This window comes from Augochlora pura, chromosome 7 (genome assembly GCF_028453695.1).
Source record: "Augochlora pura isolate Apur16 chromosome 7, APUR_v2.2.1, whole genome shotgun sequence".
Taxonomy (NCBI): Eukaryota; Metazoa; Arthropoda; class Insecta; order Hymenoptera; family Halictidae; genus Augochlora; species Augochlora pura.
The window spans coordinates 33978167-34003568 of record NC_135778.1 but is presented as its reverse complement, the minus strand read 5'-3'; the positions used below and the strand labels follow the sequence as shown (position 1 = coordinate 34003568).

The 25402-nt window shown below is 42.5% G+C and overlaps 2 protein-coding genes across 3 annotated transcripts; one reads left to right on the top strand and one right to left on the bottom strand.

Annotated features, from left to right (window-relative positions):
* The first annotated feature begins 234 nt into the window (after positions 1-234).
* On the top strand, positions 235-1302 carry Rpb12 (DNA-directed RNA polymerases I, II, and III subunit Rpb12). Its single transcript, XM_078184524.1, has 3 exons — positions 235-468; positions 959-1051; positions 1151-1302. The coding sequence occupies exons 1-3, from the start codon at positions 411-413 to the stop codon at positions 1171-1173; spliced, it is 174 nt and encodes a 57-aa protein (XP_078040650.1). The 5' UTR covers positions 235-410; the 3' UTR covers positions 1174-1302.
* LOC144471928 (uncharacterized) lies at positions 1303-25084 on the bottom strand. 2 transcript variants are annotated; one of them, XM_078184520.1, is made up of 8 exons: positions 24401-25084; positions 12331-12800; positions 9593-12206; positions 9264-9384; positions 7334-9184; positions 7065-7251; positions 6657-6905; positions 1303-6479 (listed from the first exon to the last, which is right to left on the bottom strand). In XM_078184520.1, exons 1-8 carry the CDS (start codon positions 24408-24410, stop codon positions 5946-5948), a joined length of 6036 nt encoding a protein of 2011 aa, XP_078040646.1. In that variant the 5' UTR covers positions 24411-25084; the 3' UTR covers positions 1303-5945. The 2 variants fall into 2 exon arrangements, with proteins under 2 accessions (XP_078040646.1, XP_078040647.1); XM_078184521.1 differs by having other exon boundaries at positions 9602-12206.
* Between the last annotated feature and the right edge of the window lie 318 nt (positions 25085-25402).

Here is a 25402-nt window from a genome sequence, read left to right as displayed (position 1 = left end):
CATCCAATCCACAGTGGATCCTATCTCAGTAGTAAATCGTCAACCAATCAGAAAAGAGTGTTGGAATTAAAGTGTAGAGAAATGACCGCTTGGAAGGGGAAATCGATTTGTGAGAAAAATACATTATAATTGGATAATGATTGTTTCTTAAAATGTGAAAAATATCAATTTGAAAAAATGGCAACACTGTCCGTATATATATATATATATATAAATCTGAAATTTCATAGTTACGTTTTATGATTACAAACATTAAAGATTCCAACAACAGTTTCTCTTTCAATGTGCTTTGTGGCATAGCGCTGCCCGTCACTATTGTACGTTGAATTTTTGGCAATATATAAATATTTCCTCGAAGTAGGTTAAAAACACATTGCACATAGTAAAACTGTGTTTAAAGTTTATACGAAATGGAATCGAGTAAATCGGAATCAACGCCGAAGCAGGCCATGGTGTATATTTGCGGAGGTACAGTAAAACACAAAGCTAACCCCACTGCTAAGATTACGCACGTGAATACAATTTGAAAATAAAATTAACTATTAGTTTACTCTAAAATTAATTACCAGATACATGAACAAGTAGGATAAGTTGATTCTTTTTATTGAGCATGACGTTCATTATTAAAAACATTGAAATCTTGCCGTTTGATGTTCCCATCTATCGTCAGCATTGTTGAATGAAAATGGCGCATGAAATGATGAAATGTTGAAGTGTTAAATGTGAACATCAACCTGTTACAAGAAAGCAATTAATTATTTATTTCTCATTAAATTAATAGAACAAAAATTGAATTATTCATTTGTGAACCCAATTAATAAAAATTGTTGACGTCATTCTCAAATATTAGTTGTTACTTTGATACAAATAAAGTGCGCGAAAACGTTCAAAATTCAAATACTTTGTATACAATACATAAACTAAAAATATTTATAGACTTAAACAATCATTTTTGCAGAATGCCACCACGATAATGAAATACGTCCCAGAGATCCAATCAGATGCAGGGAGTGTGGTTACAGAATTATGTACAAGAAACGCACGAAAAGACGTATCCTTTTTTCACAATATTTTATAAACGTTTTCCCTATAGCGTATTTCATATATTACATAATTTATTAATTAAATAATTTCCTTAATAATTCCATAGTTGTCGTATTCGATGCACGATGACTACATTTAGTTTAATTTATAATAAATATGAATTACAAATTTAAGATTACAATGTAAGGTCTATAGTTTAGCGCAATTAATTTTCATGAACGAAGGTAACGATAAGCAATAAAAAAATACACAACGATATTGTAAATTAAATATTTATTCCCATCCCATATTATTCATAAAGTTGTACTTTTATGCTTGCAATACTACCGTAGAAAATTATAACAATTTCAATTGAAATATATCTCATAGCTCATTATAATCTTTAAATCCTTTTTCACAATCTTCAACAAAAACTTCATTGATTACGTACTAATGCAGATCATATAATATAAAACATTTTAAGCAATATATGTTTTTTATTTACAATAAATAAATTACATTTTCATCAGTAGTTCAACAGAGTCACAGAATTAGGAAGAAAGAGTGACAGTGACACTAGCGAAGTATTGGCATTCTCACGTTTTCTCGTAAAAGCCATTATTCTTGATGGTTTTCTGCATATGTTTTTAAAAATCCTACTCCGGTCCCATTATCTGATATTTATCATTAACTTTGTAATATTTTGTTTCAATGTAATATTAATTGGAACAATTCTTTACAAAAGCATATGATTCACCACTCGTTGTATAAACATAACTCTAACGTGTCTGAAAATAGTTCTATAAAATTTTAATCACATTAATTGTTGTAGATGATGCCGATTGTTTATGCTGCCGCCATTGCTTGTTATAAAACTCGAAACCGTAAAAATATATGGACCGTTTCAGAAATTCCTTTTAAAAATGACAATTAATTTTGGAAGCATTTTCTCGAAGAACACAGTCCCATAAAAAATAATTCGTATATTGTGTATTCTTGGTTATTCTTTAAATTTTTAATACTGAGTTTGGAAAGAGCCAAGCCAACTTTTTACATCATTTGTAAATATGATAACATGCATGATGAAGCATTTTTAACACTAATAATATCTCATTCTCTTATACCACTATTCTAACAAAAATAATATTTAAACGAGAACAATATCGTTCCTGAATAAAAATAATATTCTTCCTGAACAATAATGTTTTTACACAGCTTTTTTATAATATATAATAGACAGTGATTTAATATTCAAGTTTTAACTATTTTCTATATTAAGTATATATAAACTAGAAGTTCTTCAAGACTGTTGACAAGGAACGTAAGGGAAACATTATAATACCATATGATAAATCATCATAATCTCTTTTAATAAATAAAACTTTATAGGAAGATTCGTAAAATAGTTTTTTCTATTAAATAATGATATTAAATAATTTCTACAACAATTTTTCGATTGGATAATTAATACAGAATTTTTTAACGAACTTTAATTGCAAATTATAATTCTTACTTAGAAGCCTAATGGAAGACAATTGCATTTACGTCTTGCACAAAAATTCTTACCAAAGAATCAACTCATGTGATTCAGACCAAATGTTTTAAATACACATATTAATTATTATTTCTTTAGAATATGGTAAGAGTATGAGTTACTAGATGAAAAATGCTTTGTACACGTTAAAAAGAGTGTTGCATATGTACCTTTGAATTTGTTCTACACTTCACATCATTCTTGAGTGATTTAAATCTAAGCAATCTTCTCACACATTTGAACTGAAAATATTTATACACAAACCTGTGCAAGTCGTCGAAAAATATATCGAATTGAATAAGTATGAAATGTACTTGGACACCTTGCGTAGAAGTTGATATAAATTTTCTAGCGAGTCATTCTAGTATAGAACAATAAAAAAGGTTCACACTCATCATTCCTAAACCTAATTAGATTTGATATGTAAATTATGCTTGATGCACTGATGAAAGTATGTGATGCCCCTGGAAAGATCAATTGGTCTTCGAAAATATATCCAGAATGATAATCTGAAAGGACTATCTTAGTAATTATATCATTAGACAGTAAAGAGACACGTACACACACCATCGTATGAAATTTGGCTTCAGTTGCACTCCAAAATATTTCTTTCTGCTCTAGTTGTAACTCACAATGTTGTTCATTTCAATGGAAAAATTAACTTTTCCATTTGTTGGCTTGGCCATTCTGGACATACACACGTGCACACTTCGGAAATTCATACGTGGCCTTTGTAAATCGGTGTTAATAGCATTTAGAATGGATATACACCGAATGCTAGGTCAACTATGCTACGCTGATAATGTTTGGCGACAACCACCTCGACTGGACCTCAATGTGTATGATTGTGCGATCTTTCTATTAGTCTATCGAATCCTCTCAAACACATCTAGGTACAAATTATGATAATCGAAACCTGATTACAATGTAGGAAAGACAAATCGTACTCGAGCGAGATGTTGGGAATTGGGTGCTGATAGATGACACTGTCCATCATCAATTTTGTGTTTCAATAATGTAGAGTTTTTCCGAGAATGAAAGGCAGAATAAGACAGATGTTTACAGAATGTTTGGGCAGCTTCGAGTGACCTGGGATCATTGCTTCGGTTCCTCGAAGTCCTAGGATAAGTCGTAGGAAGTTGCTGTACGATATCGTTAATGAACCATTGCTGTTATTGTTATCCTACGTCGTTTATGTTGTTTTTTATACTACCACGGAATTTCTTGGGATTTCCAAATAATAATCCCTACGATAACCAATAGGCAATATTCATAGATTTTAAAAATTGTTTGTCCGTTATCCTCTTTTAAAAACATTTAAAAAAAACAGCCAGCTTTAAACAAATTTTGACACTGAGAACTTGTGAGCTCCAACTGTTAGAATTATGCAATTTTTCTACCATGAAAACATTCCATGGTTTCACAAAAATAACAGTATATATAATAACAATATAAAATGAGAAATCTTAATTAAATTTTTCGCCTATTGGTTGTCGAGATTCAAAGAAAATATAAAAATTTGTTAGACGGTGTGATTAACAATACGATGCGATAGCTGTCTGTCGTGGAAGGTCTGTTTCTTCTTAAACAATTTAGGGGAGACCTGAGAATCGGTTATCCAGCATGTTTTTTTTTTATAAATTCAATAAAACTCACCAAAAAGTACTTGAATAAATACTTAATTTTATACTCTCATTTTATGTCTCAAAAATCTCCATCCAGTTTCTCTATGTATATACAAATTTCTATATACTTCTATGTACAAATTCATGCTATTTGTGGCACTGTTCCCATTAAAAAAATTTATTACAACTTTCTGTACACAGAGCAACATTGTCAGAAGTTAACAAAAACTTTGGCACAGATATACAACGTTACAAAATATAGTTTTGCAGTAAAAAAGCTAGAACCATCGTTTGTAGTCTCTATCAACTGTAATTTCAATCAATCTTGCTCTGAAGTAGCAGTTCTAATTCTGATATGAAATGTTTCATTCATCTTGTAACAACTATTACTTACAACCTAAACCTGTGATTAATTAATCGAAAAATTTGATCGAAATTAATGGAACCGAATAACCGATTCTGCTCTCGTTACGGACCTCTTAAAATTATTATAAAGACTAACATGATCTCGTTATATCATACATAAATATGTACAAACACATCTTCTCCTATGTCAACAATAATTCGTGTAATTACTCTTGCTAATGTCATTCATCCGTACAAAATAATACACTTAGCAATGACTTTACAAATGTCCATTAATTATTACAAAATTATTCAATAATAACCTGACAATTTTGTGTCACAAGCGTCATCATTCATTTTCGGAAACACTTTGATTAAAACAATCTATATTTACTTTTATATAAATACAAAGAAATAAATATGTATAATTTAAATAAATTCTGTAATTTGCAGTATTGTTGTTTAAAAAGTAAACGTATTAGGACATTTGTAGATTCAGTCAGAAGTGCTTTCTTTTATTCGTACATTCATGCTCACGTTATGTGTATGTGTGTATGCTTGTTGTACCAATAATAGTGATATAATATTATATTTGTAATATTAGAATACTCTTTTAATATTGAACGCAACAGTTGCACTTTAAATACAGAATCACATGCCAGTCCATTGCACCTCGTGTTGATACAAGACTATTGTATATAAATATCGTATTTTGCATTAGGTATGAGAACTATGCTCTTAGAAGTTACATTCCATCACTTTTCGAAGGTAATCTAATTTTGGTTTGAAAAAAACAAGATTTTTATAATATATCATTTCCCTGAATAATATTTTAAAACAAAATTATTTATGATATTCCGATGGTCTTTTAAGACGTTGAATATTAATATTCATACCATAATGTTATGCAACGCAATATGCATACAGCTATTTTTTGTATCAAGGTACTTAAGTTTTAACTACTTTTTTCCATCTTAAATACTATAAAACGAAAATTGAAATTTTTGAACTATCAATCAGATAAAGTATTTTACATCGTTTTACGTCACAATCACATTCACATGTGTTTCTCAAATTAAAAATAAATGTACAATGTCATTAAAGAAACGAAGTGCCCTTTAATCTAAATTAATTTTCAAAAAACTATAATAGTTTCTTCTTAGTTTAGTACTTCTTTGATTTTTTCGGAAGTACAAAGATTTTACAATTGCATGGAAAGAAGAAAATTATATATAATTTTTAAATTCTGTTGAATTTTTAATAACTAAAATTAGTGATGGAAATTTCTTAGTAGAAACAAACTTGAATCTCTCACCATAATTTCCTTCGAAACGTGGTGGAACAATTCTTTCACAATTTATCCTATTTTACTGGTACGGCAACAAATTCATTCGAACAACTTCTGTATGATTTTGGCACTACGTGTCGTCAGTTTTCTGTCTACCGTGATCTTCCTTGCCTGCCGGCTCCTGCTGAGTATTTTCTTTCTCTGTACACTTGTCCCTGTGTATATTTGTACTAGAGTCCGATTCGATATTATGTTCAACGAAACAGTGCACTTGGAACTCGTTCATGCTGCGCATGGACACTGTGCAGATTTGGCACTTGAACGGTTGCGTGTTCTCGTCCGGCCTGGTGTCTTCCATGGGGAACACAGGTTCCATGGGTCTCTCCTTTGAATTGTACTCACAACCTAGCTGAGTGAACTGAGGAGAATTCACCAGGAGGGCATCAGACTTCGGATCTTCGTTAGCGATTGGCACATGATATGATCGCGACATGTCTGCGTCTGTGGTCGCTTTCGGAGGACATGGGTGCATTATATGTTGCGGTATGGGTTCACCCTCGTCTGAAGAGGTCTCTCCTCCACTTATAGCTTGGCTGGGAAGCGCTTCAGAGTCCCACTGCCCGATTTTGCTAGGGTCTTTCTCACAGAGCCTTTGAGCCAGCATCTGTTGAAAGCAATTAATTATTTCATGCTAAAACTGACTGTTTATACATGTGCAAACATGGTTAAACAGTCAGCGATTTCGTGAGCTGTGTTGGTAAAGTATAGTCTGGTCAGTAACCCAACATTGCATCTAGAAAATAAAGATGCCATGATTTGTACAAAATACTAAAGTACACACCTGAAGACTAGTAAGACTATTATCACAGTCAGTAGTATCAATGTCGTTCAAATTGACGCCAGACCTCTCCATTTCAGCATACGTTCCAAACGGCAATTTCCCTAAACACTCTAACTTCATAATGTGCATTTTGCTTCGGAGATGCTTCGCCAAGTGGCCGTGTATTCTGAATGCAATTTTGCAGTCAGTGCACTTGAATGGCCTAGGATTGCTGGTAGTCGCTGCTCCGAAGGTTGAAGTCATACTAACCTAATAATTTATCATTAAACATTTTATTAAAAAATTAGAAAATCATTCCTTAACATTAACTCCATAATTTTAGGATCAATTTTCACAGAGAACATAATCCCTCTCAGATAAAATAGAATGCGGAGGCTTGCTACAAAACGGTAAACAAGATAGTTTTACCTTGTTATGATGAGAAACAGATCGTTCGTGCTTCGTCAAGTGACCTTTGGTTCGGAAAGAAACCGCGCAGCTCTCGCACCTAAATGGTCTTTCGAAGTAGTGAATGTTGATATGCAATCGTAACTGACTAGGTTTGCTGAACACCTTGTTACAAATGCCGCAGACGCTCCTCCCATCCTCGGTCACACTGTAACTACATCCAGTAGACTCAGTTCTTTCAATGAAAACGATTCTAACGTTTTACATTGAAAATTTATCGCACAACTAACCTGACATAGTTTGAAGCAGGCCCGCTAGAAGGCTGCAAAAACTCAGCCTGTGGTTTCGAATTTCCAGCAGTGGGCGATGGCGACCTAAATCCTGGTCCCCCGACTACCATTTTCCTCGCTACAGTATGCTTAATACTATCAGCTATACTCTGCTTTGACATCTCATTATGCTTCAATTCTACTCGCTCCATGTTTCTTATATCAATATTAGTCCTAGACACTTCTTGCAATTTAGGTACTTCATGCATAGCCAGAGGTATGGTTTCGAAGCTGACCCTAGACTCCTGAGTCTGAGGATGTCTATAGTCGGACAATAAAATCATATCTCTACTAGGGGGCCTACTATCCTGTCTCGAGTCCATGGTAGCCAATGGTGTTCCTAATTGCGTCATCTCTTGATTTAAGGGCTTGAACTCACGATTAGGAGACCTTAACTCTGGTCTGCATAGCTTATAGTCTTGACTTGGAGGTCGCAGCTCTTGCAACTGACCTCTATAGTCTTGTAATCTTAATTCTCTGCTTGGGGGCCTCATATCTAGGTTTCTAGGACTTTGGCTCTGCATTCTCAAATCTGATGATGGTGGTCTAACTTCGTGACCACTTGTTCTGATCTCCTGATTAACATTTATAGTCTTTAGAACTGAACCTCTATCAGTTTCATTATTCATATGAGAAATCGGCAGCAATCTGTTGATAGGTTCCAAAGCAAAAGATTTAGGCGAGCTCCTGTTAGTGGACTCGCCTAGCCTCTCGCAACTGTTAATCACAGGCACTCCATAATCTACACAAGGCTTCGAGCTAGCAGAATTCATCAGCTCGTGACTCCCCTGTTCCTTGTTATGATAAATCTTCTCCCTGATTTCCATTTTGACATCATCCACATGTTTCACGATCTTCACTCTGGTGTCCATAATTGTCTGTTGCATTTTGCTAGGGTCGGTGTAGGTCACAGTGAGGACATTGGTAGTCTCCATACCTTTTGACTTAGGTGAAAGCTGCCTGAAGTAGTCCCTCGGCTGCTTCTCGGCCTTCGTGGTACCAACTCGGTACTGCTGCTTGATTTTACTGTCCATCACGTGGCGCTCAGTCAGGTAAGCTTGCAACATATGGCCCTCTGCATCCTGCTTCCACTCCCTGCCCTGTATTGGCAGCCTCTCCATTGTTTGAACTATGGTCTGCAATAAAACAGGTTCAGAAACTGGGGTCAAAATATCTGCTGGCATAGCTCTTTGTGGAATAGGTGATGGCAGAGGTTGCAGAGTTGGTTTTGTGGTGAGATCCATAGGTTGAGACAAACTATTTCTTGAATCACCGTCCACCTCATCCACTTCTTCATTGGTCTCCTTTTTAGATGATTGAATTACAGTTGTCCTCGACTCCTCAGCGGCCCTGCTGGAGGGAAAGTAATAACGATATGGCAACTCGTTCCTGACTACAGTGGTGCCTTGGCTACTGACAGTTGGTCCACTGAGAGCAGTGTTGCTGACACTGACTGATATAGTGGTGGATGCAGAAGTTGTTGGAAAGGTCAGAGTATATGGATAGGTCGTGGGTCTGCCTGAAGGCAAAAGCCCCGGAAGTCTATTAGCGTTTCGTTGAGAGAGACAGAGCAAACTCTGAGCAGCCTCCTGCTCCTCGCTGCCAGATTCTTCACTCTCTTCTCCATCGCTTTCTTCTTCTTCCTCCGAGGACTCTTCGGTATTGCCACCTGCTGCTAATCTAGCGATGGCTTCCTTGTCGATGTTTTCATCGCAGACTGTGGTTGGAACTGGTACAACGCCCAACTCCACGCACTTCTTATAATGAGCCTTGGACTTCATATGTTTGGTCAGATTGCCTTTGGTTTTGAAACTTAAGAACAAAGATTTGCTAAGTTAATGAATGAGTATGAGACAATTACAACATCGAGCATCTACGGTTTATAAATTACCTGAAAGCGCAGTGCTTGCAAGTGTACGGCCGCACATCCGTGTGCGTTCTGATATGTTTCTTCAACATGGAAGGTTTCTTGCAACGGATGCCGCATTCTTCGCAAACGTACCGACCCCGACCTTATGAGACAAGAAAAAAATGCAATTAATTATTAAATACCGTGGTCAGTGATCAGGGAGCGCCGTCGATAAACAACGCAACGGTCAGTGACCTAGCGAGTCCCGTCGGTAAAAAAGATCATGTGGTCAGTGACCCAGTGCTTCCGGTTGGTAAAGGACACTACGGTCAGTGACCTACAAGACCTGCCCAGTCTTAAGAAATGCTTACAATCCTCACCTCTGCCCCTGACATAGGTATAATCCTCATTGCTCTCGAACCCTCCATCAAAAATCTTCACTCTCTTAGTCTTTTCTTGCGAATCACCATCTGACCCACTATCCTGATTTGTTGGTGTAGTAGGTCTTTGCGAAGAATGCGTTAAAATATCCTCCTCCTTTTTCCACGCGGTAGTATAATTAAGGGGTCGGTGTCTGGAGTCATAATGCGCCATGTCGACGTCAGGTGGCGCCTCCTTGCATATTTTCCAGTTAGAATACATGGACAAACCATGCTGCTGGGTGACGTACATAGGCTGTGGTCTATTTAGCGTACAATAAAACACCCTGGTTGAGCATTTCAAGCCCAGATATGTATAAGCGTGTCCGTTCAAATAAAGCTGTCCATAGGACTTCTTGGGTCTTGGTGTCTCGGGACTGATGAGGGGCAATGTGTTCGCCGTGGGGGTGATCCCATGGTGTTTCTTAGGCGTAAAGGTACCTGGCTTCAGAGGCAACGAAGTGGGCCTCAAAAACTTACTCGAATTGATTTCCTCTTTAGTAGCATCCCCATTCTTTGGAGACCTAACTTCAGGCTTGTCTTTTATTTCAATTCTAACTGGTCCTTCTGTCTTCGAGGTGTCCACGTTGAGGATTACCATAGGTGCCACAGAATCGGCCTTCATCTCTGATCCGTTTACTGTACTATAGCTATCTATAGTTTTCGTTTTACTATCATTGAAGTTTACTTTGATACGACCGTTCTCAAGGGGCGGAGCCTGAGACATGGCCTGAGGCGGGGGTGTGGTTTTACTGCCCTCCAATTCGTTCCACGCGGAAATCCTCTTCCTGCTCTCCGATTCCCTAGGCGAGTATCTCGACTTACTGTACGAATTCGAGACAGCAGCATCAACGCCATTCGAATACCCAAACACCTTTCCATCAGCCTTGGGACTCCTGTCATAGAACTCTCTTCTAGAACCCTCCTTGTATTTCATTGCCGCGCTATTCTTGATATGACGGTCGAGCTCCATCTTCACCACGTCTCCGGAAACTCTCCTATATTTATCTGTCGCGGGGTCAGCCTTGCTAGGAACTTTGGGGCTCATAAAACCGGTCTTTGTGATTTGCTGATCGCTTCCAGGCGTTTTAAATCCCATTTTGGCTTCTTTAGCCGGGCTGGCTAGGTCAAGAGGCTGTCCTGCCGGACCAGGAATCCCAGGAACACTGGGGGTCTGCACCTTCACAGGGCTTGCCAGATCTAGTGGCTGCGGTACCATGTGAAGGCCAGGCAGACCTGGAATCACCTTGTACCCTGGGTTCCCTGTGGCGATGCTAGAGGATATATCTATGGCGGGTGCGAGGGTGTGCGGACCGGGCATTCCGGGTACGTAGGGGATCACTTTACCGGCGTGCAGGATGCTGGAGATGCCAGCCTGCGGCAGGGTCAGCGGGTTGTAGGCAGTGATACTGGTCAAAGGATTGAGATGCGGCTCCAGGTAGCTGTAGCAGGACATGCTGGGCGCTATGTTAGGGGCTGATATGTTCGGTATGATCGGCGCCAGCATCTGCGGAGTGCTGGCCAATGACATGGCGCTAGGTGTACTCGTTGGCGTGCCTGGAGGTTTGTGCACCATGGTACCGCCGGAATGGAGTCCAGATCTGACTACAATAGAGGCTGTCTCCGAAGTGGCACACTTGCTGCTGACTATGTGTTCGCTGGTAGGCGAGTTGGTCTGTCTAGGCTCGATCCTCATCGTCTTTGTCTCCCCGGTGTTGTCCAAAATCCGGACTTCTCCACCGAACATCTGCAGCGAGTTCGGTCTTGGGTATTTACTAAGTTCCTCCAAGGATCGTAGGGTTGTGGGTACTGACTCCGATCTCTGCTTTTTCGCGGGCGGTGCGTAGGCATCTACTAGCCTCGTGTTACCTAACAGAGGTCCTGGAGAGGGTAGAGGCTGCAGGGTGTTGTAGTAGTCGGAAGACTTTGATTCGAAGTCGGACTTGTCATCCAGTTGGCACTCTTTCAGAGGACTGCTGCCTTTGCAGTAATACCTGCGGTGGGTCTCTAGGTTGTCAATGCTGGAATAGGAGATATTGCACGACGGGCAGAGATAGTTCTCGTTGTCCAAACCGTCCTGATTCGAATTTTTCAGCAGCAGGTCTTTGATCAACGAGCTTTCCGAACATTCTTTTCCATCTCTCACGAAGCTCTCGCTGTAACAGCGTTTTCTGGAAGACTCCTCGACGGAGGACAAATTCAATGGTTGGTCGACAAGGCTCTGTTGTCTCTGCATCAGCTTGTGCAGCCGGGGGTCGACAGCGTCAACGATCGCCTGGTTATCGGTAATAATCTTATCGATGTGCTCTTGCACTTGTTCAGGATTGGGTTTCGTGTTGCTAGAGGAAGAACTGTTGTTGGAAGAAACGGAGGAGAGGGAAGACGTTTCGGCGTCATTGTTCACGCATTGCAGGGCGGTGTGGAATTTTGGCTTGTAGATTTTCCCGGTGCGGATTGTCTTTATGTTGGACACCGTGGTCGTCGGCGTCGACGACGGCGGTGGTGGTGGTGTGCCTGTGCCGTTGCTCGCGCTGTCGGACAGGCTGATATCTGAGTCTTCCGAGACCTGAAACATTGTACAGACGTTGTTACTGGAATTCTTGCCGTCTAGAATATCTGAATACTCGGATTGAAATCGGGTCACTCGATCGAGCAAACGTCCGAGTACTCAGCATATTCGCCGCGTTTACCTTGCTGGCATCGCCACCCTCCATCTTCAAAGCGTGAGCCCTGGACCTGCAGTGTTTGTAGAGGTTCGACTTGGTCTTGAAAGCGAAACCGCATGGCACGCAGGGATAAGGTCTCTCGTTCGTGTGCGCCCTGATGTGCTTCTGCAGGACACTCGGCTTAGCGCACGAGAGCCTGCAGTAAGGACACACGTAGCCGCTCTTTCTCGACTCGGTCGGTTCTCCATCGATTGGTTCTGGAGAAGTCTCGACCTTGATCGGCTCCTTGAGCGACTCCTTCGCGCAGTCCTTCTTCTTGAGCGTCTCTGGGGGGCCGTCGTTTTCGGCCGCGTCCTTCTTTGGCTCCAGCTTAGGCGCGACCTCGGTCGTCGCCATCTTCTTGAACTTCTTGTGTAGGTACTTCGGCTCGCCATCGTTATTGTTGTTGTTGTTGTTCGACAACTGCGGATCTGTCATCGCCACAGTATGAGTCTCTGAAACGAACGTTCGTAACCGTGTTAAGACATGTCCACCGTTGTCCGAGCTTTTGTTAGAACGGCGATAATTTCCATTGACTTTTGTTACTATGATTAAGGCTCGATCGTTTAATAACAATCAAATCGAATGTGGATGATACTCTGCTGAACCACAACAGACGAGGAAACGCCGCAAGATAGCAGGAAAGACGTCCGCATAATGAGTTCGTCGAAAACCATGAATCACGCGCCGCTTCAAACGGTTTCCTGATATTGCACACAAATTAGCCAGATCGTTCCGAGAATTTTATCTCGTGGTGTGATGCAGTGATTCACGTGCCGCGGTTTCGTTCATCAAAATAGGAAAATTGCTGGACGTCTGAAAGAAAACCGTGTACCACACGCTTTACATAATAAAACAATTTCTTCGACGGTTTCCTTGAACGGCTGCATCGCATGTCCGTTTTCCTTGTTTGCATGAATAAACACCAATAGGACTAATTCGCGATTAACATTCGCGGTGCAGACACGGGTCTCGATCGACAATTTTTAGGGTGCCGGGAACGATTCCCGAATAGTTACCGACGAAGTAGACGACAAGCGAGAACGAAGCGCGTTTCTTAGCAGCGTCTTTACTGTGCTCTCATTAAAATATGTCGCAAATATGACGACGAGGTAAACAAGTCTAAGACGTCATAGACGTTGCAGTCGCAGCTCGATAAGAATATTCATTCGATCATTACACTGCAACGATGCGCATGCATCAGGCATACGAGGATCTCCCAAATCATTAACAATTAACTATCATTAAGAACCGTGCGCGATAATGTTATTCACGAGGAATTGTTAATGCCGAACACTCGAGTAATTTCAATTTTACGTTGCTTTTAGTAGATGTGCAGAATAAATGCAGCAGAATTTCCTCGCTGGAAAACGATAACAGTAAAGCAAGAATCAAGTTTTGCTTTTAATCGAGGAAACAAAATCGAGGGATGTGACTCATTGAAGACTAATTCCAGTTGGAATCTTAATTCACATATAAAGACGAAGAGAGAGAGAGAGAGAGAGAGAGAGAGAAACGGTTCTACTTTAGAGACGCGTGTTTATCGGGTCGTTTAATATTCAAGGCCTAGAACGTTATTCTTACGGATTTATGCGGGAATTGCATTACGAAAGCGGAAGGAGCCAAGTTCAACAGTTCAGATCGGTTGGTTCGTGGCTTACAACTACTGAGCACAATTTTCCTTTCGCTAGATTTTTGTTTGGAATTTTTCGACAAATCGATCCTTTATTGCAACGGAAGATCGTCTATCCTACGTTCTCTGTGCTAACAGTCCCGAGGAGGCGTGGTTCCGTTGTTTAAACTGTGCAGAGGCCGTCCCAAAGAGCGTGCACAAAGCACCAATCGAATGAACTGTACTATCGACTTTTCGCGCAGAGAATTATTAAACTCCTCTAACGAGTTCGTTTTTATATGAGAAAGTTAGGGTTGTGTGGTCTCGGAAGCTCGAACATCGGCGCCCAATACTATTCGCGACGACGAGTCACGGTTGTTTGCAAACATCTTGCGCTGTAACCCAATTTAACTTCGTACAGCTTGCATGCCTAACACGCTGTGCACATTCTTTCACCTTTAATACTTCCATAATCCAATCGCTGCTAACCAACTCTGTAGAACCGAAATTACATAAACACTATTCTTAACCTGAATTTCTTTGAAATCTGAGTAGCTTCGCTGCGATGTTTCAGCAAAAATGCTGCATCCAGATGTCAATTAGTGTTTCGACTGTAAAATAAGGGGCGGAGCTTCGACTTCGTGAGATCGGCGTGCTTCAGACGTCGGGATATGAAAAGCGAGACATCAGAGGGTTTCCCACGTATTTCTCGAAGAAGCATTCGGTGGCAGAACTTTTCTTCAGTGACGTCTTCTGCACCGCTGTTCGCCGGACTGCTCGGTAATTTTGGATCGCGCTATTTATACGACGAAAGAGAGATACCGGGAAAACGAGACGCTAGAGAGAGAAAGAGGTGAACTGAAGCAGAGAGAGAGAGAGAGAGACCATGCACCGCCAGAATCAACCGGCTTTGTCTATGGAAGAATTCCCCAATGATTCGCCACCTTAAAAACGCACTGCATCGTGCGATCCAGCTACAAGTATCAATAACCATTGATCGATTAGCGACTTTCATAAATTTCTGCGCGCTGAATACAGGGCTCGGAACATCGAATCCTCGGTTTTTAAGAAGCTTAATTTTTGTGCGACAGTTCTCGAACTATCCGACTAACAGTCCGCTATATTAATTAATATACTAGGATCAAATTGGTCGATGTCGAAGAGAACATCGTTTGCGAAATCTGTACAAGATGACGGTTATTCGCTAGTATCAACGATTGGAAAATTATAGTTCCCTTTAATCCGTAACCTTGACTGATCTTAGCGTAACCATAACCTTCAGATTCGTCAGAATTCAAACCGCTTTCAAACGGTCACAATTTAAGATGCCAAAAGGGAAAACCACCATCAAGAAATTATTCGTCTTCATTGTAATCAATTCATTGTCTGCAATTATTTACATGTGATTTTTTCAAGTTAATTTAACAAACCATGTAGAACAGAGTTACTCTAAATTTAAGCTAGTTTAAATTAGAATTAAGTTAGTACTATGTTAGGATTAAATTCGATATTGGATTGAATACATCTAAACGAAATTAAAGGAAAATAAAATTACGTGCACGACTAATTTCTTCATGGGCACTGTGTACACGTTCGGCGCGAAATCCGAGCAAACAAACGAGAAAGAATCGGCGAATATTAAAATTGTGTAATGAGCCGGCGAGCGCAGGGGGTTGATCCAATTTCGCATAACAGATTCATTGAACGCGAGGCAGCTCCTTTGTAAACGATAACCGGCAGCCGATGTTACGCGGAACAAACGACGCTTCATGACTTTATTCGATCCTCCAACAGGAAATCCACAGAAACGAACGAAATGACAGCGACGACCTCCTATGAAGTTCTATGAACCCGTAATATCCCGTAAAGAATCATTGCTCTATCCGAGCTTAATCATAATCAAGAATGTCTAGATTAAAAGTGTTTCTACTTGTCATCGATTCATCGAACGGATACAATCGGCTATTTATCCTACGCTCGATTATACGAACAACGGTTATTTCACAGAAATTGTACGCGGTTCTGTTAACGATCGTCTAATTATTAACGCTACAATTAAATCCGGTTTGAACATTGTCGGTATTAATAGAGCCACTCTGCGGTTCCAATTGCTCTTCAAGTTTCCTTCAGTTTTATTTATTACAAATTATTTTCAACTTATTAATAGGATCCGTTTTCTTTTTGTCAAATAATTTCACGAAACCCATTCGACGATAAATATACTGGAATATTCCTATACGAATTTCAATCTCCCGCCATGCATTAATAGGATCTTGGAATTATACTGTGCAATAATGCGATGCGCGATTATAAATACTAATGTATGAAAATGTATCAGTGGCTGTGCCACAGGCCACGGTAGTATTGTTTGTAAATCGTAACACATTTCTGACGTTCGAAATAGAAAGCAGGGGGGAATCTATTTAACACGTGCGATCGCGAAATAGTAAAGCTGGTCGTGCATGCTTCTGTTTAATTAGACATAGGAGAGCCCGAAGGATAATTTCATGCAAAATTCACTCGTCTGTCACGGTTTAGACGGAACACAAATTCTTCGTTTCGTTTTCTTTGTATTTCGATACGTTTCACAACATTTTTTTTTTTACAAACTATATACTTTTTGCACTCGGAAGAAACTGTAGAATCGTTTCATCGAAAGTATCATTTGCGCACAGGCCATAGGCGAGGCCGAGAAAATTCCCAAATCGGACGGTTTCGGTATCGAAGTCATTCAACCTGCAATTATTCCAGTCTAATAATTCTGACGGCGGCCGCGGAATCGCAGCGAGCCAAAATTAGCATGCGAACGATAAGAAAACGAAAAGTGAACGTCATCGAGCACCGTCAGTGACACACGAAGGCTGCAGCCAAGATAAGGCTAGAGTCCAAGAAACGAAGCGTAACTTGCACCAATCGCGAACGATCAATTACGAGCCATGAATAGTCCGTTCAGACTATTGTGCGCCGCTGGTCAGGCCTTGCCATTTGTTAACCGGTCCGTGCCGGACGTGTTAGACTCATACAAACCTGTCTCAACGGTCTTCGAACCTTTCTACGATCTATCAAACCCGAAACTGCGAACAGTGAAAAAGTACGATAATACTATACGAAGGCATGATTCATAGGAGGATGCACCAGGGTCTGAACTGACCCGAAAGCTAATTGAACTCGATTAGAATTCAATTGTTTGTCGAGGATAATCGATCTCTGTCGACTTTCAACCTTCCACCTTGAGTTTTCTCTCAAGCCGCATTTACGCCACGATTTCCTCGTAGAAAATCACGCGAATATTTGTTAAAAGATAACGCTATCCATACGCTAGAGTCGCCTCAATGCACATATTTTCATTTTTCCAGACTTTTTTTTGACGACAGGTCTAGTTGTAGAAAGTCGAAGAAGATTCGAATGAATGCAGACTAAAAGGCATAGCGTTCATACCGTGCGCAACTATGAGCCATGTGACGATTTAACGGTTAAAGAACGCGCGTACCCTGCTAATCACGATGCTACTCTAAATACAACCGCAAACAATTGTGTACTGCAGGATAATCAGAACTTTGCTCTGGATTTATATTTTCAAACGTCATCTCACGGCAATCTCAGAGCCCACAACACAGATCAGCTTACGTTTTAATTATTTTTAACGTCCTAATCACGTTGATAAATCATAGCCTACGTCTTTACGGGTAGTCGAGCAAATAGTGTCAGCGCAAATGCGCTGATATAAGTCGTAAACTGTAAATACGGTGACACAGATATTCGCAAAATTAACGTTCAGCAGTAAATTTAAGTTCACTATGGCGAGGGGTTGCACCATACTCGAGCCTTAAGATTAATAGTACATCAACTCAGACTACTAACTTTCCTATATAACTTCAGTGCATTATACATAGTCAGCGTTGCACACGGTTGTGTACCCATCAATATTCTAGTATTCTTCCGCCAAATCGTTTTGATAAACTCAAAAATCCTAAAGCAAGGAGATCTACCGTTGACCGTGGAATGAACCCTTTAGACTTGTTAGCGACCTGCGTGTAAATAAATACTAAAACAATGAGCTTCTGTGTGTCGTCGCGCCGGCGACATCAAAGTGTAAAAGGTAAAGATATTATTTCGAGTCGGCCGCAACCCCGCAACGTGACTTACGCCGAAAAATAGAAGGGGGTCAGTTCTAGGGTTAAATCGGTAGTTCCAGCTTGAAAACGAGATCCGTCTCTAGCGACGCGTACAGTGCTGCCCCCGCGTCAGAACGGGGAGATTCCCCGCTGGCAAGTGAGTCACGCGTGCGGCTGGGCAGCTCGTCTGACGAAGCGCCTCTCTCATCCTCTCCGGTCTGACAAAGTGCCAACACCCTCCCCGCGAGCGTCTTCCCCTCATTCGGGATCAAGCGCTGAGACGGTCGCCGTCTCCCCGGCGCAGCGTGTCCCCCACCATTCACGTCCCGCGTCCCACCGCGCCCCTACCGATCCGATCCGGCCCTCCCCTCCGCCGGTGCCACGAGGAAACCCCGAGGTTCCTCCCCGCTCCTCCCGCCAAGTTGCCACAGCCTGCCCCCACCGAGCGGCCAGAGAAGCAGTAAACTCGACGCAGATTCGTGTCGTACGACTTGCGCCGCTCCGATGGAGCGGTGAACGGGTGATTAGGTCACGCACCCCGTGCGTCTACGTGCCCTAGGCCGTTCACGGCCGTGTTCCACGGAATCCCCCGCTGTTTTTGAGAGCCGCTCCGATCGACACGCTACCTATTATTACCCGAGAGAGGGGCGAGCGGCGCGACCGTACGACGCCGGGCTCTTGGGGGATCCTTCGCGGATACTGTGGCCATATTTTCACGGGGTCTCGACGCTGTGCCAGCTTCTACTTAGCTGCGGGAGGGTTGTAACCGTGTGTTGGAATTGTCAAGAGGCAGGCTGGCGCGACCAAATGACGCGGCTTTTGGTTGGTTTTCGGGCGTAATTGACACTTCATCGGCCACGCATTTCGCGTGACTCCGCGAAAATTTCAATTGGAAAAATCGATTCGGCGTAGTTTAACTTGTCATGATTACATTATTAAACTTTTCAGTCGCGTAGCGAGTCCAAGACGCCGCTGAAAATTGCTCATCATCGGGTTTCAAAATAATGTTAACGTTATCAGTTTGGTTTGCAATCCTGTTGAAGTGTACAGTGAGACACTTCGTTTTGGAAAAGCTTTGACGAACGAGTACGTGCTCGCGAAGAAATTCTTTAACAAATAATCGAAGCATTCATTGATGGGGTATGCAACGGCGAGTTCGCGGTTACATAATCAAGATGGAAATAACGTGGGAGGATGTTACACAGGAAAATTTTGGTGGAACTCTAATTTTACGTAGCACGGTGAACGCCGGTAATGGCGAGTAGGTTTACCAGGAAATTTCCACGACGGAGAAACGACACAGAAGTGTGCTGACAGATTATACTGTTCAATGTTAGAGATACTCGGAAGATAGAACGAACATAAACACTGCTGACGGTGCTGCAGCTACCTCGCTCAAAATCCGCGGAACCGTAACCTCGTGATACATTTACCTGAAATATCAAGTATTTGTGCGGGTGATTTTGTTCGGTGTCGCGGCGAAGTGGGCTCGAATCGCGTAGGTATAATGTACACGTAAGAGCGGTGCGTTGATCGTAAGTCACAATCAGGGCACAGCAACGCGCACGATCAATTGAGTTTAATCCGCCTATACCGGATCGTATGGATAATCATTAATGATTTTCTCGACAAATCTCCGGTTTGTTCGTGGCTCAATAGCATTCAATGCACAGTAACGGCCAAGTACTACTTGTGAATGGGTGATTAGGTCACGAGCCCCGCTCGTATAGAGTATCACGGGACATTCACCGGCGAGAATCGCTCATTGTTTACTGGTAATTCAAGCGTTATCGTCGTAAACTAAATCTATCGTTGCATCTTTCGTTCCGTAGCGTAGTGTAGTCGGTTGCTGTGGGGTGACGACCCCACAAAAAAAAGGAAAAATAAAACTTTTCCATCTTCTATTTTTGTTGAATTTTGAATAAAAGAAATGTACTACGCCTTATCGGGTAAATATGTACTTAGTCATGGTAATCGACTCCGCTATCCTACGTGTCATGAGCAAGAAGTCGGAGACGCTCGAATTGTCATAATTTCGTAAAAGGAGAAGAAAAATTCTGGCACTAATTATTTGTCGCCCGATGATTAATTTCCACTTGTTCGAACGACTCGACACCGGACAGGCGATACATTTCCCGGTTCGAAACGAGCCCCGGTACAGTTCCGTGCGACATTTTACGTTTTCTCGCGGTCGGTTACGACAGGTTGAGTATCGTTTAATTTTTCATCGTAAAGATTCGACGGATGATAATCAGCGGATCGGGACACAGCACCGGATCGCCTCGATAACGGGCCTCGTTAAGACCGATAAGAGCGACGAGGTGATAGACGGAGAACCGTAATTTACCTTTCTACGCAACGTGTACGCTCGTAATATCGCTTATCGCCCTGGAACTGAGCTACACCAGCAAAATGGGAATTGTGCCGGTCCGTTGAAGCCGCCAAAGTTGCAAGATCGAAAGTAGTTCCGACGAGAAAAGCGAGTGCATTCAATCCTTTTAAGCTTATTACAAGGCCGTAACCACTTTATGGTATCACCGTACGTATGTAATGAAGTTCTCCGGATTTACGGCGCGCGGGACGCGTCGAACGAAACGCACCCGGTAAATTTAGGAACACCAACGAAAATAGTAAAACACGTCGAGCAACGAAAATTCAACATTCATTCGTCCGCACCGCAATTCCCTTCGTCAACGATCCCTGTCACCGTTTTATTTAACTCGAAACAAAAACTGCAACGTCCAGCGACCTTTTGTATTTTTGCAGAACTCGTTTAAGGAATTTCCGACGGTCCGTGAAAATAGAAGAAGCTCGCGGAGGTTGGTAATCGTTACCGGGAACTCGGCGAAATTCCGAGAAGCGTGTGGCAATTATCGTGATAAATTGACGGGATAGTTGCGATAGATCCGCCAACGAAAAAGAACGCGAGGAATTTCGTGCGCGTAATACGCGCGGTTCCCGGTACTCAATGAATGATCCGTCAAGCAATTGCGTTCATTCAGAATCATCGGGAGAACCATGGAATCGCGAGTTTAATCGCCTTTCCCTAAGTACGTACATATATTCTTTCTGATGCAATGCATGATCGGAGCGGTGTCGAGCCAACGGCGCGAAAACATTCGTGAAAAAAGGTTCGTCGAACGCCGATACGTCGCGGGAAACTTTCTACGGATCGCGTATACGAGCGGTGCATTCTAAACAATAAACGGTTATTAGAAAATCGGGATCGTTTTGCAGATTTTACGGAAGTTGTGAAACTTTGTTATAGATTATAACCTCCCTTAGAATATAGATATGTATTTCGACAGAGGGAGAGAGAGAAGAAGGGGGGAGAGGAGGAGGGGAGAGGGGGAGGGGAGAGGGAGGGAGGGAGGGAGAGAGAGAGAGAGAGAGAGAGAGAGAGAGAGAACAACTTTGTTACGACAGAGGGGAAGGAACGTAAACGCGGCAAAAATCCGAACGATCCAGGAAACCTGCTCCGAATTTACGACTGGTCCGCGGACACGCGGCGCTTTACATAACGCTCTCGCAGGATGCGAGTGGACGCGATGATGAATCGCTCGTTTTAATCGCAGGAAGTAATAATTTCGTGGAATTCCTCGATAAGAAAAATTCTGCGGAATCCCTATCGGGTCTGCGTGCATTCAAAACACTCGTGTCAATAAGCTGTCGAGAGACCCACCTATTTCCTACCTATAGGAAACGTTGCGAAAATTCTATCGACGCGATTTAGCGATAGACTATGCGGATCTGATCGTCGAATAAAAAAACGAACGGTTCACATTTTTTTTTGGAAACCCTTATCCTGTCCAGAATATTTGCTGTTCCAGTGGAAAATCGAGGGAAGCAAGATATGTCTAGGGTGTCGTAGATTCGAGAGATTCGCTGCCACGGGTGCCTGAGAGAGATCAGCCATTCGTGTCACCTAGAAGCTCTCTGCTCGGATCCGTTCGGCTCGGCGTAGCGCGTCGCTAGGTGTCTTTCTGGTGTAGCATGAAAATAGCCGAGCGTACTTGGAATATTGTGCGGCCTACGCGTTAAGCATGCTACAACGGCGTTCACCGAGCGGCCGTCGACGGTCACCGAGTGCGAGCGAGCGAGCGAGCTAGAGAGATTACACGACTACTCCTTCAGGAGAGCAGGGGGAGAGAGGAGACGCGAGGGAAGACCGTTCAGGAAAACCAGTAACCGGCGGGGTGGGGGGAAAGCACAAAGGAAAGGACAAATCACTCGACGAGGAACGGAAGGACTCCGCGTGGCCTTTTCTGTAAATTTCATCCCGATCCTCCTACCTAACCAGATCCTATAAAATCAAATTGATCACTGGCTTCAGCATCTTTAACATAACACTGTGTCGGATTTGTTATTCTATCTGTTCCGCGATGCAGGAGATCAATTGTTTATTTCGATAAATCTACAGTTTAATTACTTAGTCCTAAATACGCTGATTTTGTTCCTCCTGTACCTCTTTCGTTTTTTATTTTATCATCAACGACTTACCAAAAGCTGCTGATCTGTATTATAATAATTATAAGAATGCATTCGTTTATACTTCGAGACATTTTTATCATAATATACATATATGCTTGAATAAGAAATACTATGGTAAGTAATTTCCTAGAAAACGTCTCTCTGGCAGTTGGATAATTCTAAAATAACAAATTGGAAACAGGTCGCTTGACCACCGGTGGTACGTTCACTGTTAAAATGAAGTATAAATCGTGGGAGCTTGGAAACATAATGTGCTTTCACTAGTTTCTTTTTGAAAAAAAAAAAACGCGATATTCAGAAAGTCTCCGTAATTATGCAGATTGGCTACAGCGATCTCGATGATATTTTTATACATTATAAAGGACATCGTTCCGAACAAATTTTTCCTGTTCCATTTAGCGTCCGTCGGTCTCTGCTTTCGAGATATTAGGGAAAAACTATTTTGTGTTTAGTAGCCGTCGGACAGCGCGAAGTACATGAACGCAAAAGATGAGCGACGACCGCTGGCTCACGCATACACGCTGCTGCGGCATGCACGTGAAAACGGAATTTGAAACGTAGTAGTGACAACAGTTTTTTAGCAAATATCTTGGAAACTATAGTCGACCACTGATCGTCTCAAACCAAACAGTAGAATATCGTTCTCTATAACAAACTTACCGCAATCGATTTTCGTATACAACAGTCAGTTTTCAAAATTGTATCTTTTGCCTAAAAACCTAATAAAAGCGCATTATTTTTTCAAGCTTCTTGGATTTCTACTTTTATGAATAAAAAAACAAAGCGTTTGGAAAAGGAATCAGTCAACAGAATCAATAGAAAAAAGTCACTAAACTGCAGATTCGCCACTATTTCGGATCTATCATACAAAGTCACGTGACTTTGGCACCGTAACCTGTTTTTCGGAAGAAATCCTGATTAGCATAATAGCTGTCCATCTTGGTCCTGTTGTTTCGGGTTTATAAACACGGCAGTTGAGTGGACAGCTATTACGATCATGCGTGTGTATTTTCGGTTCCGCCGGACAGGTTAGAATTCCGAATGCAGATTGTTTATCGTACGTATCGTAGTCTGTCGCGTTGGACAATTAATGACGCGGCTTCTGGGATAGCAGTCTCATCCGTCTGCGATCGCGAAACGGAACTAATAGACGGTTGAACTGGCTGGCTGCTCTACGAAACTTTCTTTTCGCCGGCCGCGGAACAAAAGTTCCATTATAGAAGGTTAACTAGCTGCACGAAATTTTCATTATTCCAGACACGAAACGAGACTTGCATTCGCGGAGGTTAACGAGCCGCTGCGGCTAGACTTTCTTTCTCTAGCCGCGAAATAAAAATGACATTATAGAAAGTCGTGTCGTTTGAATAAACTTTACGGGGTTGCCGGCGACCCGGCCGTCGGGTCGCGTCGCGTCGCGCGGGCAACAGAGAAAGAGACAGAACCGGGCAGTGTCTCTCGTAAATACACGAGGTCAGAGAAGAGGAACAATCGGACAGGAAGGGTCTCCGCGCGACCATACGGAGAGAGAGAAAGAGAAAGATATTTATAGAGAACGAGAGGGGGTGACGGGAGATTCCGAGAGAAGAAAGAATTGATACGCAGAAAAGGAGAGAGAAAGAATAAAAACCGAAGGAATGAAGGAGTCACGGGTAGCCTAGAGAGAGAGAGAGAAAGAGAGAAGAGACGGAGTGAGAGAGAGAGAGAGAGAGAGAGAGAGAGAGAGAGAGAGAGAGAGAAGAGACGGAGTGAGAGAGGGGAGAACGAAAGAGAGGGAAAAAGACCGCTACAGAGAGAGAGAGAGAGAGAGAGAGAGAGAGAGAGGTGGCTCATGGTTCACCTGTCGTCATGGCAACGCCGCTTCGCCGCTCACTTGTTACTCCATCGGCATAGCTCGACCCTCGGTCCTTTCGCAGCCTCCGCAGAAACACGAGTCACGATCCATCGTAGGAGACACTTCGATATCGGAAGACGTTGGTGGCTCCGTAGAAACACGTTCCCCTCTTATCACAGAAAACCCCGATTTTTCACTGGTACACTCTCTGGTATAATATATCTGACGCAACCGGATATAGAAACGTATCACAGTAGTAGAAGAAGAAGAAATAGTAGACGAAGAAGCACAACAATCGGTGCGAGGAGGAAAACACCGTTCGGTCGACTCGCGACTGCCGAAGTCACTCTTCTATTTTAAGCAGCGCGTACACTTGCTCTCTCGGCGTTCGTCTCTCTTTCGTTCGGCTCTCTTTCTCGCGAGGACGCGCGGCCGCCGTCTTTTTCCCGGCTGGTATGCGGGGCTCCTCTCTCGTTATCCACTTACCAGCGCCGCGTCAATCTGTTTGCCATGCAAATCCCGTCGGACCGGTGCTGACGTAGCCGGGGGCAACACCGACGCAGAAACGGGTCCGTCGACGACACCGTCCCACTAACACATCTCAGCCGGGCCGCCGAGAGCAGTTAGTCATTGCACACGCACGAAATATAATTGGCTACCGCGCGCAACCTATTCCACATGGGTTCTCTCGTTCGGCCGCTGCCCCCCCTCCCCACCACCACCACCACCACCACCACAGCCACCGCCACCGCCGCGGAGAGACACACTGTACTACGATATTACTACCGCCAGCGGCGCAACACCGTCGGTAAACGCGGCCGAGCGACTTACACGTCTCCGGCTGACGTCATTGGCGCCTAATCGCGCGACGTACTTCGCGGACGTGCACCTCTCGCGTTCCTTCTCCGTGGACTCCGCGGATCCGTCGTACGTGTCGTGACGGTGTCGCGACTCCCGGGCACCGACCAACGGAAATCGGGTCTCCTTTCGGGCCTCTCGTTCGGGTCC

What these genes read in the sequence shown, in the direction of transcription:
- LOC144471928 (XM_078184520.1), bottom strand. An exon ending in CAGGGGCAGAGGTGAGGATT is followed by an intron (nt 9,385 to 9,592) that starts GTAAGCATTTCT and finishes TTGTCTCATAAG; the next exon opens with GTCGGGGTCGGTACGTTTGC. An exon ending in CCTGCTTCAAACTATGTCAG is followed by an intron (nt 7,252 to 7,333) that starts GTTAGTTGTGCG and finishes ATGTAGTTACAG; the next exon opens with TGTGACCGAGGATGGGAGGA.
- Rpb12 (XM_078184524.1), top strand. Translation starts at nt 411, where the DNA reads ATGGAATCGAGTAAATCGGAATCAACGCCGAAGCAGGCCATGGTGTAT. An exon ending in CATGGTGTATATTTGCGGAG is followed by an intron (nt 469 to 958) that starts GTACAGTAAAAC and finishes TCATTTTTGCAG; the next exon opens with AATGCCACCACGATAATGAA. An exon ending in CAAGAAACGCACGAAAAGAC is followed by an intron (nt 1,052 to 1,150) that starts GTATCCTTTTTT and finishes ATAATTCCATAG; the next exon opens with TTGTCGTATTCGATGCACGA.